The sequence below is a fragment of the Nesoenas mayeri genome (genome assembly GCF_963082525.1).
Source record: "Nesoenas mayeri genome assembly, chromosome: Z".
In the NCBI taxonomy this organism is placed as follows: Eukaryota; Metazoa; Chordata; class Aves; order Columbiformes; family Columbidae; genus Nesoenas; species Nesoenas mayeri.
This window is the reverse complement of record NC_137542.1, coordinates 14,988,501-15,002,819: the sequence shown is the minus strand read 5'-3', so window position 1 is coordinate 15,002,819 and position 14,319 is coordinate 14,988,501. Positions and strand designations below refer to the sequence as shown.

The 14,319-nt window shown below is 38.0% G+C and overlaps 1 protein-coding gene across 1 annotated transcript in view; it reads left to right on the top strand.

The window, feature by feature from the left end:
• Window positions 1–14,319, top strand: part of FOCAD (focadhesin) — a gene marked incomplete at both ends in the record, with an annotated part of 103,951 nt that overhangs the window by 49,053 nt on the left and 40,579 nt on the right. The window contains 6 exons of the mRNA XM_080362336.1: window positions 2,362–2,496; window positions 2,854–2,904; window positions 3,569–3,652; window positions 5,083–5,215; window positions 9,254–9,442; window positions 9,695–9,816. Of these exons, the coding sequence (XP_080218462.1) occupies window positions 2,362–2,496; window positions 2,854–2,904; window positions 3,569–3,652; window positions 5,083–5,215; window positions 9,254–9,442; window positions 9,695–9,816 (714 nt within the window). The remainder of the gene's footprint in view (window positions 1–2,361; window positions 2,497–2,853; window positions 2,905–3,568; window positions 3,653–5,082; window positions 5,216–9,253; window positions 9,443–9,694; window positions 9,817–14,319) is intronic.

Genomic DNA, 14,319 nt, shown 5'->3' with positions numbered 1-14,319 from the left:
TAGCAGATGTCTCCTTCTAAGCATGTCATTGGCTATTTTTAATCCCTTTAGTTCTGTCCTAATTAAAAATTGAAGTAGAGTTTAACAACCTGAATGAACTCATATTGGTTCTGTTGTCCTTTTGTAACAACAACAAAAAAATTTCTTCCTCTCCTAATACCAGCAGTGTTTAAAATGAGAAAAAAGTTGTTATACTTCCAGCAAGCTCCTATGCTATTAACTGGATATGCAAGTGCAATGTGTTGGTTTTGGTGGAGAAGCGTGCAAAGTAAGCATGCCTTACCTCGTGGTAGAAGAGAATGTAATCATTTGAAGGATGTGTGTTTGTTTTAAAAACATCTGATGATAAATGAAACAGTCAAACATAGCACCTGCACTATTTTAAAGTTATTTTTTGATATTTAGAAAATTTTTCCTTTTGCATTTCTAAAGAGTTGCAGTTTCCAAAATGTTAGTATTCTATGATTTCTGGATGCAGCAATGCAATTTTTCAAACATTCCCACCTTAACTGCAAAGAACCAGAATTTGTCTGCGACTTTTTTAGATCTGACACTTGAGTGATGGATTATTGAATTACGTTTTCATGTTTGAGCTGGCAGCTATCAGAGTGGCATCTTATAGGACTAACTACTCTAGCCTGGGAACTATGTTTCAAGTGTTCTTTGCAAAAGCAGAAACGTACTGGGTGTTAAGTTTCTAGATTTCCGTCAAAGCAAAGGTACTCCTAGAAGATGAGAATGATCATACAGTAGAAGAGTTATAATTTTGCCAGAAATGCCAAAGAAACCTTTCTCAGTGGGTCTAAAGTGTGAGTATCTAACTTAATACCACTGGACTGAAAATATTATTGCTCAAACTACAATTATATCTTTGCAGTTTTGTGGTTTCATTGAATAAAGAGTTTGAGATAAGCTGATAGTGTTCAACAAGAGGCTGGACAGTGCCCTCAGACGCATAGTGTGAACTGTGGGGTTGTCATGTGCAGGGACAGGACTTGGACTCGATGATCCTTGTGGGTCCCTTCCAACTCAGGACATTCTATGGTTCTATGATTTATGCATGTTCAGGTTCCTCAAGTGGTCACACACCTGATCTTCACTTACAGTAGGAAAGACTTTGCTCCCTCAGTTTCTGTCTTGCAGTTCAGCCACTTGAGAGGTCTGGGAAGAGAGCTCGCCAGTGAAGACTGAGGCAAAAAGGTTGTTGAGTACCTCAGCCTTCTCCTCGTCCATTGTTACCAGTTTACCAGTCTTGCTCATCACGGGGGTTATATTTTCTTTGACGTTCCTTTTCTGGCTAACATACCTGTAGAAGCCCTTCTTGTTATTTTTTGCATCCATTGCCTAATTCAGCTCCAGCTGCACCTTGGCCTTCCTGACTCCATCTCTGCACAACCGGGCAGTGTCCCTGTGCTCTTCCCAGGTATCAGTCCCTGCGGCCACTGCCTGTGTGTCTCCTTCTTGCCCTTCAGGTTGACCAGCAGGTCTCAACTCATGCACAGCAACATTCTGGTTTCTAGTATCACTGCAAAGACAGGTTTAAAAGTCTGAAGCTGCTGTGTTCTAAGGACTTGGAAAGCAGATGACAAGACTCCAAATTCATTATTAACAGAATAAAAATGTATTATGTATTTTTCAAACCAGTTATACGCTTTTTGTAAGTTAACAATTAGGATGTTGCTACTATAGTCTGTGGTTTCCTGACTGAATTATTTTTTTTAATGTTTCTGGTTTGCTGAATTGATCTCTCTTGCTCTAAAATATTGAGAATGCCTAGTATATACTGCGTAGTATATACTGCTTAGTATAGGGCTAATAAAGCCGTGGCATTAGTGTTTATTTTAGTTTGACATTTTCCCAGCTGTTTCTGGATTCCTGCAGTTTTCCATTCTTCTTTTGTTCCACAAATTTGTTTGGATTTGGTTGTGTTTAAAGATGCATTTTGTTTTGGAAGACTCCCAGGGAACATAGCTTCCTCCTCTTTTCTCCTGTTTAGCTCCCAGACAGCTGCTTTCAAGCTAGCTGGAAAAAGTTAAGTAGAGCAGTAGTGTTACATGAAGATACAGTTATAGCTTTATGTGTATTGCTAACGGTGTGCTACAATAATACGGCACAACACCAGATAAAATAGCTACTTATTCCTATTAGTAGCTATTTTATCTGGTGAAATGTTGTGCCGTATTGTTGTAGGATGTCAATTAATATACTGGAGACTCTTAATACAAGTGAATTCTTTTTTCTTAACCCTTTTTCAATTCCTCTTCACAAGGAGGAAGAAAGAAGGCAAGTGCTGGAAAGAAGTATCCTTTAAGTCAGGTTTGGATTGCTGTTGGTAATGGTGCCTCCCACTTTTCCATCCAGGTTGTTTGCATCCGTTCTACATGGAATGCTCTGTCACCACAGCTGAGTTGTGATACAAGACCCCTCATTTTAAAAGCACTGAATGAATTGTTTGCCCTGGTTCCCTCATTAACAGTGAATACAAATGAATATGAGGTATGTACTCATGGACTAAGGTGAGTCTCTTCTTTTAGTGTATCTTTGTACATGAGTTTTAAACATGCCTGCTTGTTTTTAATATCTCTAAATTGTACTCACTGCCTAATTCAGGTTAATCATAATAGTGAATCCTGGCAGATAGAGGAGAAATTCCAGTGCATGGTTGATTAGGGATTTCACTTTCGCAGAATGTGAGCGCATGTGAATGTGTCCGCAGTTCAAGCTCGGGCATCTTCCACCTTCCTAGCTCAGTGCATGTTGATGTGGTAGCAGTTTCTTTCATGTAGCTGCCTCTATTTTGACTGCTTATTTGGTTAAAGTAACTCTAAATACCTGTTTTGTTTGCTTTTATAGAAATTCAAAGCTCAAGTTATCAGCTTCCTTTGGAACAACACACAAAACAAGGTAGGTGATACAACCGAAAACGTTAATTCCTGGTGTCAGCAATTGACTGTTAATCTTGTCTTGAAAGAAAGATATAGAACTTAACAGTGTCAGCAATCTCATTTTCTAATAGTAATTTTTTCTTGTCGCTGACTGTATAACACTGTTTTTGAAGCAATGTAATGTACATGAAAAGTGGTAATTGATGGTCCTGGTATCTGCCACTCCCAAGGAGTAACACAAACTAGTTTGATTCCACTGGTAAATTTCAGCCTAAACATGGTGAATCGTTCTTGGCAAAGCTGCAGCTGTGACAACTGACACAATTCTTTGGTGGGGTATTGTAACACAGTGGGAATGTTGGACCATCATCACGGTGGGACTGGTGGAACCAAAGTATTTGAGTTTAAATATAGCTCAAATATTTCTATATAAACTACTCTCACAGCAATAAAGGAGTGTAGCAATCAGAATGTTTTCTATCAAGTCTAGATAACTGGTTGTGCTAGTTTGCATAGTTGATATAAAGTAATAAATTGAGAGTACATGCCTCAGGAAAACATTGTTTTAAAGTATTTTTCAGTATTCAGTGCTTATTGAATAGGCTCTTTCCATGGAGTGTCCAGTAGGCAGCAATACCATATGCTGTGCTTGTGATTTTCTTTTCTTCCTGTTAATTTTCTAGGATGCTGTTGTAGCCGTTTCGGCCTATAAATCACTCTCATCGTTTCGTCCTGAAGAACATAAAATTCTTCATCTTCCTGAACAGGTATCAATGTTGTATGTTTAATAGTAAGGACATCTAACATGGGTTGTATACTCCTGGAAGGGAAGCAAGGCCTTTTGCCAGCTCTACCAGACAACCGTCAGAGACTCACAGAAGAAATGAGATCCTGCTGGTGGAATGGGATGATATTATGTATGATAAGCATAACCAAGACTTATAAGAGGGGAAAGAAAGGCACAAATAGAGCCTGAGTGAGGTCTAAGCAGTGAGAAGGTAGCTTTACTTCTTAGTTCAATCAGCAGGTTATTTTTGGACAGTCAGTTTGCATTTTATGCTCTTTAGTTAATGCTTGCAGTTGAGTCTTAACACTAAGCAGCTCTTGTGATTACTGCTTCATCCATTGCAGTCACACTCATGCTTAGTGCCTTTTTTCCTGAAATGGGCAAGTCAAGTTGAAAAGTAGGTCCTGTTTTTGGAATTAAGCTGAAAACACTTGCCATGTTTCTGTTCTGAACTTTTACAGCATAACCTTTTACTTTTTCGTTGATAAAGGCAGACAGAGAGGAATCAAGGTGCTTGTTGGAAAGCTCTGCAAGTATGTAGAGGGCTGTTAAACTCAAAAACTTCACTCTGATTAGTTGACTCAATAACCTTACAAAAAGAAATAGTGCAAGAAAGTGAACATATAAGGTCATCCATGTGACTTTTTTTTTTTACAATAACCTTTTCAGTGAGAATAGGCAACAATCAGTAGTCCATTGGTACTTTATGGCATCGTAAAGATGTAAGTTTTTCTTTACTGTTTTTTTACAAGATTAACTCCATTTGTGTGTTGTAATTTGCTATTATGAAAAGGTTGGAATAAGCTACTTTAAAACATGTACTTCCTTTATATAAATTGGTGAGAGGAGTTCAGGATAAACCTTATACATGAGAAATGTGTTCTGCATAGAAGAGCACGAGGTAGAATGAGGGAAATCTCTAAATGCTTTTGCAATACTAAATCTTTCACAGTAGTATGTAGCTTTATATTATTAGTGCTGTTACTTTGCAGTCATTAGAAAATGAGTAAGTATGTTTTCATTGAAATAATTGTAAATATGTTGCAGTTTTTAAAATTCTGAAACCGAATGTGTATATTGAAATACCAATATAAAACTTTTTTTTTACTCTTAATTGAAGAGGAATTGGAGTGAAAATTAAGTTCTAGCAATGTAAGTTCAGACTGTAAGTGTCAAGATTAATTTTAACATTAGAGATACGGATTTACACAGCCATGTGATTTTTATCAAGCAGTTTTGCCTTTCATTCAGGTAGAAGAAAAGCTTATATTCTTTCAACTTCAAATTAATGAAATGGAGAACTTATCATATTTAGTTAGTATTTTTGACACTTGCTTGACCCTTAGAATCATGAAAGATAATGAGGATTTGGAATTCTGTGCTGACGTTTCCTTTTTTTCAATCTTTCAGGCACGACCAGTAGTTGACCCACTGGAGGACACAGACATGAATGAAGATGAAGAAGAGAAGGAGGCAGATAATTTTGTTCCAGGTTCTTCATATATCAAGCTGTTGTCTCTAACACCAACTTGTGTTTTAGGAGGTATGATATACTCAGTGTTTGAGGTTACTGTGCAAATTTGTAATCACAGTGACTGCACATACATGCAGCTTTCTTATTATGGACTGTCATGTTCAAGTGCAGCTTTTTTCTTTTTTTTCCTCTGGGAAAGTATCTTACCAAATTACGGGAAAAAATGTAAAAGTTCAGAAGAAGGAAAAATTCCCAACCCATTTTCAGGTGGACAGTGTGTCAGAGGTCATGATGATAGAAAAAATGCTTAAAACATAAATTAAGAATCCTTATCTGTCCTGTAGGAGAAGCCAGTTGCTTATTATTTGCTTCAAGTACTCATTGTTTTATCACAGTGCAACTTCAATAGGGAGTACCGAGCAGATGTTTTTAAAGGCAGCTCTGTATTTTAGCCCAGCACAGACTCAAGAGAAAAACAAAACAAAACAAAACACAAAACCAAACCAAACACACAAAAACCCACCAAAAAAACAACCAGCCAACCAACCAACCAATAACTCAACCCCGTCCCCCCCGCCAAAAACCCCAAAATCAAAACCAAACACAACCAATACCTTAGTATTTCATAAAGTGTATTAATAGTATTGAAAGAAAGCTCTATACAAAATCTACTTAATCTATACAGATACTAGTTGCTATGCTTAATGCTTAATTTTAGTGATGCATATTGATACCGAAGTGTGCTTCAACAGGTGTTCTCTGGTTGCTGCACTTGTTTTGACACCTGTACAGTAGAATCACTGTTAGTATTTGGGATTTTTAATGTTTATTTGGTTCCTCTCATTAATGCTACTTTTCACCTCATGTAAGAAGACTGTGACATTGGTGCCTGGACACAGGCATTGTTATTTCGCTATTTGTAGCATGCCTGGGATCTTGATGTGTGATTGTAACTGGTAAACATTGCCATGAGATAGTAGTGGTATTTTCTAGTATGTTCCTGCAGTGAGGGCTCCTCGAAAGATCCATTTTTAAAATACGCCATGCATTGGAGTCTGGATTATGTGCAGCCTTGCCTAGAGAATCTCTGTGCACTAACCAGTAAGTTCTAGCAGCTTCGTGAAGACTGCCATAGCCTGCTTCAAAGAGTGATATATCTGGGCAGAAAACTCAAGCTGTGTAATGGATGCTGAGACAGGCAACGTAACAAGAAGATGGCAAACCAAAATGGACTTCAGAGACAACAGCTGGAATAAAAAGATGCAGCTACCACAAACCGATATAAGAACAAATGTGCAAATAGCTTTTCCAGCTCAGACGTTCACTGAACAGATTTTTCCCTCAGGGGAGTCTTCGTCTTCTAACACTGTTAGTTAACACAGAATACAGAACAGTTGAGCAAAAACTTGAGTGACTGACAGGGTTGATTATTGTGAATTGATTGCTCCACTGAAAGGGTGCGAAACTGCTTTCACGAGACAACGTCCAAGACAGACCAAAAGCCACAAAGTTCTGTTGAAGCTGAATTTGTGCCATCTCACCTGCTGGAATCCTGCTGTTATACGTTATTCAGATTAATTCACTGCTTCCTTACTAATTAGAAGGAGAAGGACCAAGATGCTTTTTAAGAAGACAGTTTTTGTTTCTCAGACTTTCCCCCGAAGTCCTTGTTGATGCACACCAAATCAGCTGAAGCTTCTAAGGGAAGGTTATCTTGCTGCTTGTGAGATCTCCCTTCTTGCTTTTCCTTGCTGGTTCTTTAAACTCTGAATTGCTGCTGCTTTTTCTTCCTTCCTTCCTTCTTCTTTAGTCCTTGCAAGAGGAGGAAAATCTTCAGGGTTTTCAGCCTCCGCATGCTTCTTCCTGTAGAGTTGGACACTTAATGCTGTGGCAGCTACAGTTAAAAGGTTCCAACCAGAAGGTGGGCTTGGTGCTGGCATTACTGTTGAATTGTGGTTGGTTGCCTTTTTTTCAAGTGCTGTCCGCAGATCTGTGGGAAGAAAATGTCCAAGCTTACAAACAGATCTATAGGGCCTATTTCTGCAACAGAGCTGAGGAAAAATAAGGAAACAAGTAAAAGCAGACTTTCTATGGTAGTTGGTTGGAACATGCTGTGATTCCAATTTACTATAGCCGTCTGCATATTCGAAAGTGAAGTTTTAGGCAATATTTTCTATTAAACTCCTTTAAAACTGATTTGTCATTTCAGTTTCCATATTATTTCAAAGCATTAGAGTCCACAGTGTATAAAAAGGGGTATGACAGCCATATTATTTTTTAATAGTTTTTCTTTCTTGATGTCTTAGACTTCCCTGAAACCCGGTAGAGAGAGAATTAAAAACAATCTCATATAACAAACAATAATAGCTGTGGTCCGAACTTTATTATTAAGAAGTATATCTCTGCAGGAAGGATGCTAAGAATTTTGTTCCTGTGATTTTTTAATTTTTTTTTTTTTTTTTTTTTTTTAGCCTTCAGACTGATTGGTAGAATTAAACTGTGATATTCCAGCAGTTGCTGCCCAGCTGGGTGTTTAATTAAATTTGTCCACATTGTGTGATTTGAGTTACATCTATCAACCTAGAACCTTGGACTGTATCTGTTGCCTGAATAATTGATTTTGAGTGGCTTGTAAGCGTTAAGTCCTTCGTCGTAACTAGCAAGTGCAGTAATATGACAGCAGTGGTATTTGTGCTAGGGTGTCTCTGTCAATGAACTTGGCAGAGAAGGAGCTATTCTCTTTCAGAGGATTTCTTCTTTATTGCTGCAGCCACCCTACACAAAAAAAAAACTCTTGTAAAATCGTATAGCAGGTCAGCGGATAGTGTTTTCATGTCAATAAAACTTAGTTTTGTTGAAAGAGTATGTCATGTTGAGGACTGGGGACAAAGACTTATAGTTTCTGATTGAATCACTGTAGTGAAAATTGCTAGCTGTGTTCTGAAGTTTTTGTTTGAAGAATATTGACATTACAGGTGGAGAAAAAAAAGCTCAGATGTAGGTGCTCTTCCTGCTATGCTACAAAAACCTGTCACATTTAGACATGCTCTCCACTATGAAGTTGAATGAGGAAAGAACATTGCTGAAAATCATGGGAACTTGCTGAAAACAGGAAATGTGGAGAAGTTCCAGTGTAAAACTGTTTTATTCTGAGCTGCCATATGTATTTCTTGGACCCAGAAAGGATGAGCAAGTGCCCGTTTGTCTCCTTTGTCCTGTAGTTCCTAGTCAAAGCAGGCCTATATGCAATTTGGAAACTTGTATGCCAAAGTTTCAAACCTAGTGTGAAACAGTTATAAATCCCCTTAACTTGTTTGTATAACAAAAGCACTATAGGCTTTTAAATGTATCAGGTTTGCAAGGTACAAAGCTGGCACTCTGTAATGTGGTAACAAATGCCATGCAATCACATGTATATGTACATACAGAAATACAGCCATTTTTTCCAACGTATGCCTTAAAGGCTTCTCAGATTGACTTCACAAATGAACAATAACTTTATAGTAATTCTGTATAATTTTAAAGCTGGTTAGACTGTAAAATGCATAGCTTGAGAGCACAGAACTTAATAAACAATTTGTACTGCTATGGTAACAGAAATCAAGGTAATACTTTCTGTATCCCCAGTTTGCATATAGGCATGCTCTCTCGCATCTACTCTTTTTGCATTGTACATTTTTGAACGTCTTTAAGGACAACCTCGTTTTAGAGACAATATTTTTCACTATGTTGTTAAAATCAATTTTATTTTTAATTGTCCTTCTGTCAGCATGTGCTAGTGTTATTGGCATAGCAGTAAATGCAATCAACAGCTCATGGAATAGTTACGGCCACTGTTCCTCTCAGCCTTAGTATCTGACATGACTTCCTCAGAGCCTCTTGAAGTTGCACTGGCAGCAAGTGTGGTGTCAGGGAGATTTATGAAGAGTTCTCTGTTCTTTGACCTTGAGCTTTCATCTGAGTGTGTCATCCCTAGTTTATCTAAGCATATCTCCTCTGAAGTGCAGGTGTCATTTTGGGTTTTATGGGTTTTTTTTGGTCTCTCGGTCATCAGGCTCTGTTTGACATTCCTTTTCCTCTGTCCTCATCTTCCTGCACTTCATCCAGCATTTGAAGAGTTTGCAACGTCACTTGTGAAACAGGAGATGACCAACATGCCCCGTGGTGTGTATCATTCTGCCTTGAGAGAAGGGACCACACGCTCAGACCATGGGAAGACCGTGGCAGGTGTTCCAAACTTCTTGCTAAAAATGTATGAGAGGAACAAACAACCAGGAATGACACCAGGCCTTGCAGGTAAGCTGTCACTTTCATGAAGTTAGACAAGTCTACATGCTTTGACCCAAAGATTTCTGTGACTCTGAGAGTAAATCAGTTTAAGAAACCAAGGTGTCTTATGTCAGTTGCATATGCTTACGGATGCTTTTAAGGTGTTGGCTTTATTAAATTAACTTTGTTTTGGGTTCTCCACTGAATTGCGGAGGACTTCTGAACTATTAGCATTCGTGTTGGTATTGACCTATTTTTCTCCTTCCTTCCCTTTTCAAGCTGGCATGTTGTTGTGTTATGACCTTCCAGTCCATATGGGCAAAGACGGAAAGCCTATTCCTCGGTTTCTGGCCAGCAGAGGACGCAATTTCCAACAAATGTTGGTAGCCCTTATTCACGAGGTAATCCACTGGCTTTTCTTCCCTTCTCAGAAGTGTTATGCTGCCTTCCCTGCCTTACTACCTCATTTGTTTATGTCAACTAGGAATTAGAATCGACTGGCAATGGCATGTATGAATGTGTCTTAACTAAAAGTTTCTGTGTGGGACAAGTAACTTGAATTGAACATGTGAATACCTCTTTTTAAGAGTTCACTGCCGAAGTACCTCTTCTGAAGATCAGTAGAACAAACAGAAGCTGACCGTTGCCTTTATCTGCCTTGCAGACTACGATACCTGCCTTACACCTGTTGTGTGTACTCAGATGTAGGTGACTAGCAGGTTTGAACAACGATCGGACTCTGTGGCATCTACACCTTGCCAAGACTTTGTATTTTATTTTCTCATAAATGTTTAAGCTCCCTGCCCTGTTAGGCTTACACCACTGAAACCATGCAGTTAGCTTTGTGGTAGTTTTGGAAAAAGGGTATGAAAGAAGTTCCCACTTAATGATTACAGGAAATAAAGTGCTTGCAACAAAATCTTTCAGAGAGTTGAGAATTACAGTAATTTTATGGTTGACATGAAAGTTGATCTTTGAAAATTTTGGAAAGCAGGAAACCAAAATAAGTAGTTAAACTGGATCGAGGGAAATAACTGTTCCTTTCCCAATTTTATGTCAATGAGAGCAGTTAATAACAGAAGTAGTGTATTAATCTCTTTAAAAGTTTAAAAAAATCTGTTGATATGGTCATTTTGTATTGCTGCAGAGGTTAATTACATGCATCTAAGGGTGAAGTTTCTGCTCACAGGACATAAAAAAGAATGTATTAATTATGTCAGTCTAACAGGAGCAAGAGAGCATAGATAACAATTAAAAAAGTTGTGTAAAATTTAGATAGACTCTTCGGTGGTATGTCAGGAAATAAAAACAATGAATGAATATCTGGACATTTTAAAGTTTGTTTGTTTTTTTTCCCCCCACCCCACAGCAATACCGATTCTTGTTCTACTTTTAAAGAACAGAAAAGCTTAAACAGTCCCATTACTCCTACTTTCTCTGTCCTATGTAGGCACTTTGGTGCTCATGAAGATAACATGATCATATGCTGTTGTGTAGTGAGGAACCTTTTCTTCAGAGCACAGTGAACCAGAACTGCATAATAAAAGCAAGTGTTTAATCTAACACTCATACTATACTTGTTGCAGAAGTTGGAGGAGATAGAATGAGACATGGGCTGCAGGTGAGAGTGTGTCTGGGTCCTGATTTTGGTTTGTGACTGACACCCAATAGACCTGGAGCCTACCTGCTACGAAATTCCTTTATGATTCTAATAAAATCACTTACACCAAAAACTTTCTGTTACGAAACAAGTACAGCACAGAATTTGGGTGGGAATGTTGCGTGCACAGCCTTTGGAGAGTTTTCTCTTTACAAACCGAAAGCCTGACAAATAACACAGGTGTCTGCAGTGGAAAGCGCATGGGGGCTACGTTCTGAACCTGGGACGCACCCGCATGGCTCCCTCCTGGCTTTGTTCATGCTGCTTTTATACTGATTCACTCCCTCAGTCTCTTTGGAGCAAACAAGTGAGTTCCCTCTCTAGCAAACCTGTCTGCCTGAGGTTTCCAGTCAAGCAATGTGATATGTGTCCCATGCTGAAAGTGGCTGCTGCTTCCAGCTAGTGCAGGCTTCCAGCTCTGCACCATCTCTCAAATGCTTCCATGTGCTGGCATACACATAAAATTTTTACCTGTCATATAATATCTTATAATTGTGGTCCTTCTGAACTCAAAAGCCACAAAAAGTAATAATCATGTCTTGTGGCCACAGAGACACCAGATGGATCCCAGCAGAAGCAAGACCAAGTGGTACAAGGACAAAAGCCAGTCTGCAGCAGGTGGACTGAAGTGTAGAAATCCCTCCTGGGGCTGTGTTATGAAGGCAGAGTCAACAGGGTTATGAAGTACTTCATTTGGCAAGTTCCTCTCTCAAACTAGTAAAAATTATAAAATACTGAAACAACACCCTTAAACACAAGTCTTATGATATCTAAACAATTTAACAGATATTTTCTATCTTGACATCTTTACTGCTAAAATGAAATCAGAAATTGGAGATAATACCCCTCATCATCACAGGAGTGTGCAAGTAAATTAATGAGTATTTTCTAACTACTTGGATGCTTCAGTGGAGAGCACCAGGGGAAGTCCACAAGGATATTGCATAACATGTCAGAGGAGCAGATTTAGAGTAATGAGTTACGAATGAAGCATGACTTTGCACAGCATCCAGAAAGAAAAGCTCTGCCTTCTATGTAGATGTTTCATTCAGTAGCACCTGGGTTCAGTGGCAGAGGTTCTGGAGGAAAAGATATTTAATTATAATATAATTATAATTAATTATAATATAATATTAATTAAATAATTATAATATAATAAAGGGCATGTTTTAGTGTCACATAAGCTGAATTCCAGTGGGATGAAGATCAGTTCTAAAATACGACATTGTATACACTTACTTGTTCCGTTACTAAAGCACCAAATACAATCTCTGGTAAAAAAAATAATATATATACACACATATATACATATATATATATATAAAATTCGTGTGTACTAGCAGTGATTATAATATCCAACAGCAAGCAGTGATTATAATATCCAACAGCACATCAAAAATTGACTTGTGCTGACAAGCTACCTTCATAGTAATACGACCTTAAAATGGTTTGGTTGACAAAGCGTGGGTTTTCATTGGATGTAGTGAATACATAGCAATGGCTGGAGACAGAAATATTGTTAAGTATCTCAGTATTTTACGAAGTCAATTAATTCAAGGTGTAGTAAAACTAAAAAAAAAAATCCATGTTTGAAAGATAAACCTAAACACAAGACATCTTCAAACAATCCTAACTGTGCCTTTCAGGGAAAATTCGCAAGAGCTATAAACTTTTGATGAAAATATATATAGTATTTCTGTTCTCAGCTTACACTGCTTTATAAGACGGAAAAAACCCTTTTTTGTGCCTTTTTTTCCTTCGTACATAGATGCAGTTTGAGTTAAGCTTGTCAGGAGAAAAGTATTTGGGTCGTTGGCTAGAAGAGAAGCAAGTCCCTGTGGTCATCTAACTTAATTTCATGCCTTAGTGTTTATTTAGTCCTCAGTGTTCTTCTGCAGAGCTGAGTTTAACAATAAAAACAGGGAGCTTAAGCTATAAAGATATCAAATAGCAGTACTGGTCTAAGAAAATTGAGTTAGTAGGGCCGAGACTCATCTTCTCACTGCAGTGGGTATAGAAATTAATGTATTTTTGAAAACTCATTGCTTCAGAGTTCAACACAGCACATACAGTTTTTTTAGGGGTTTTAAACTACCATAATGTCACTTTTTTTCTACTGCTTTGACTCCTTTTTATTTTGGGGCGGGGGTTATCTCTTTATGTGACTTTTTAAGAAGCATTTCATTAAAAAGAAGACTGAAAGTTGCCTTTGAACGACTGCAGTCAGCATAAAGCTCTGAGAAAACTGTGGAGTGAATGTAAGCACCAAGAAATTACAATTAATTGGAAGATAGAGATAAAATAAATAGATGCTTGCTAAAACTCCTCAACAGTTGTCATATCTTTAGTTAGGGATTAGCAGTCATCAATATAATTGCCATACTGGCATAAAAATGTTTTTACTTCTTCAGTGATTTTTATCTATGCTCCCATCTTTAGAATATGAACCTTCAGGTTGCATATCTGTCTGGATCTGCATATACTTAGTTGATATTATTACACTGAGTTTTCTGAAATTTGAGGCATAGGAGAGGGGCTTGATGTGACTAGTTTAATTTTTGTGAGATTCCTTATGTTTAAATGTTATACCTGAGATTCTGCTACCAAAAAAAAAGGTGCTACGTGAGTTTTGTATGCGGAGGAAAGAAATTTCTTCTTGTGTGTTTAAAAGGCTATAAAACATATAAATAACATATCTGCCATTCAAATCTAACAGTAACAACAGTGAAAAGGTAATTTACTGGTAAACTGTAATGAGCCAGACATACTCTATCTCCTACGTTCTGTTCCAGCTGAGGGAATGGATGCAGCTATAATACCTGTCAGCAGGATCAGATTAAGATGCAGAAAGGTTTTTGGATGTTGTTTGAACTGGTGTCTCATGGGAGGCAGAACATATGTTCAGAAAGCAATGGCGCATTCGAAGTGCTGTATTGCTCCTTACTGGTCACTGGTTACTTGAAAGCGGAAGATCATCTTTCCCCCAGAAAAGAGGATGTGCTGTTTGATTTATTATTAAACAGAGCTCGTTAACCTCTCTTTTGAGAGGACATGTAAGTTACTGTAGTCACAGTGTTCGGAAGTAACGTAGAACATGGGTTTTCTTTGTTTTCTCTGCAGCTGCCTGGATCATACAATACAGGAGATCCGTGAGGTTTATCACAGTGACCTGGACTAGATTAGTTAATAATTACCTGTGACTGTTTCAGTTTTTGGAGTAATTGTTCCTAGGACTTCATAGGGA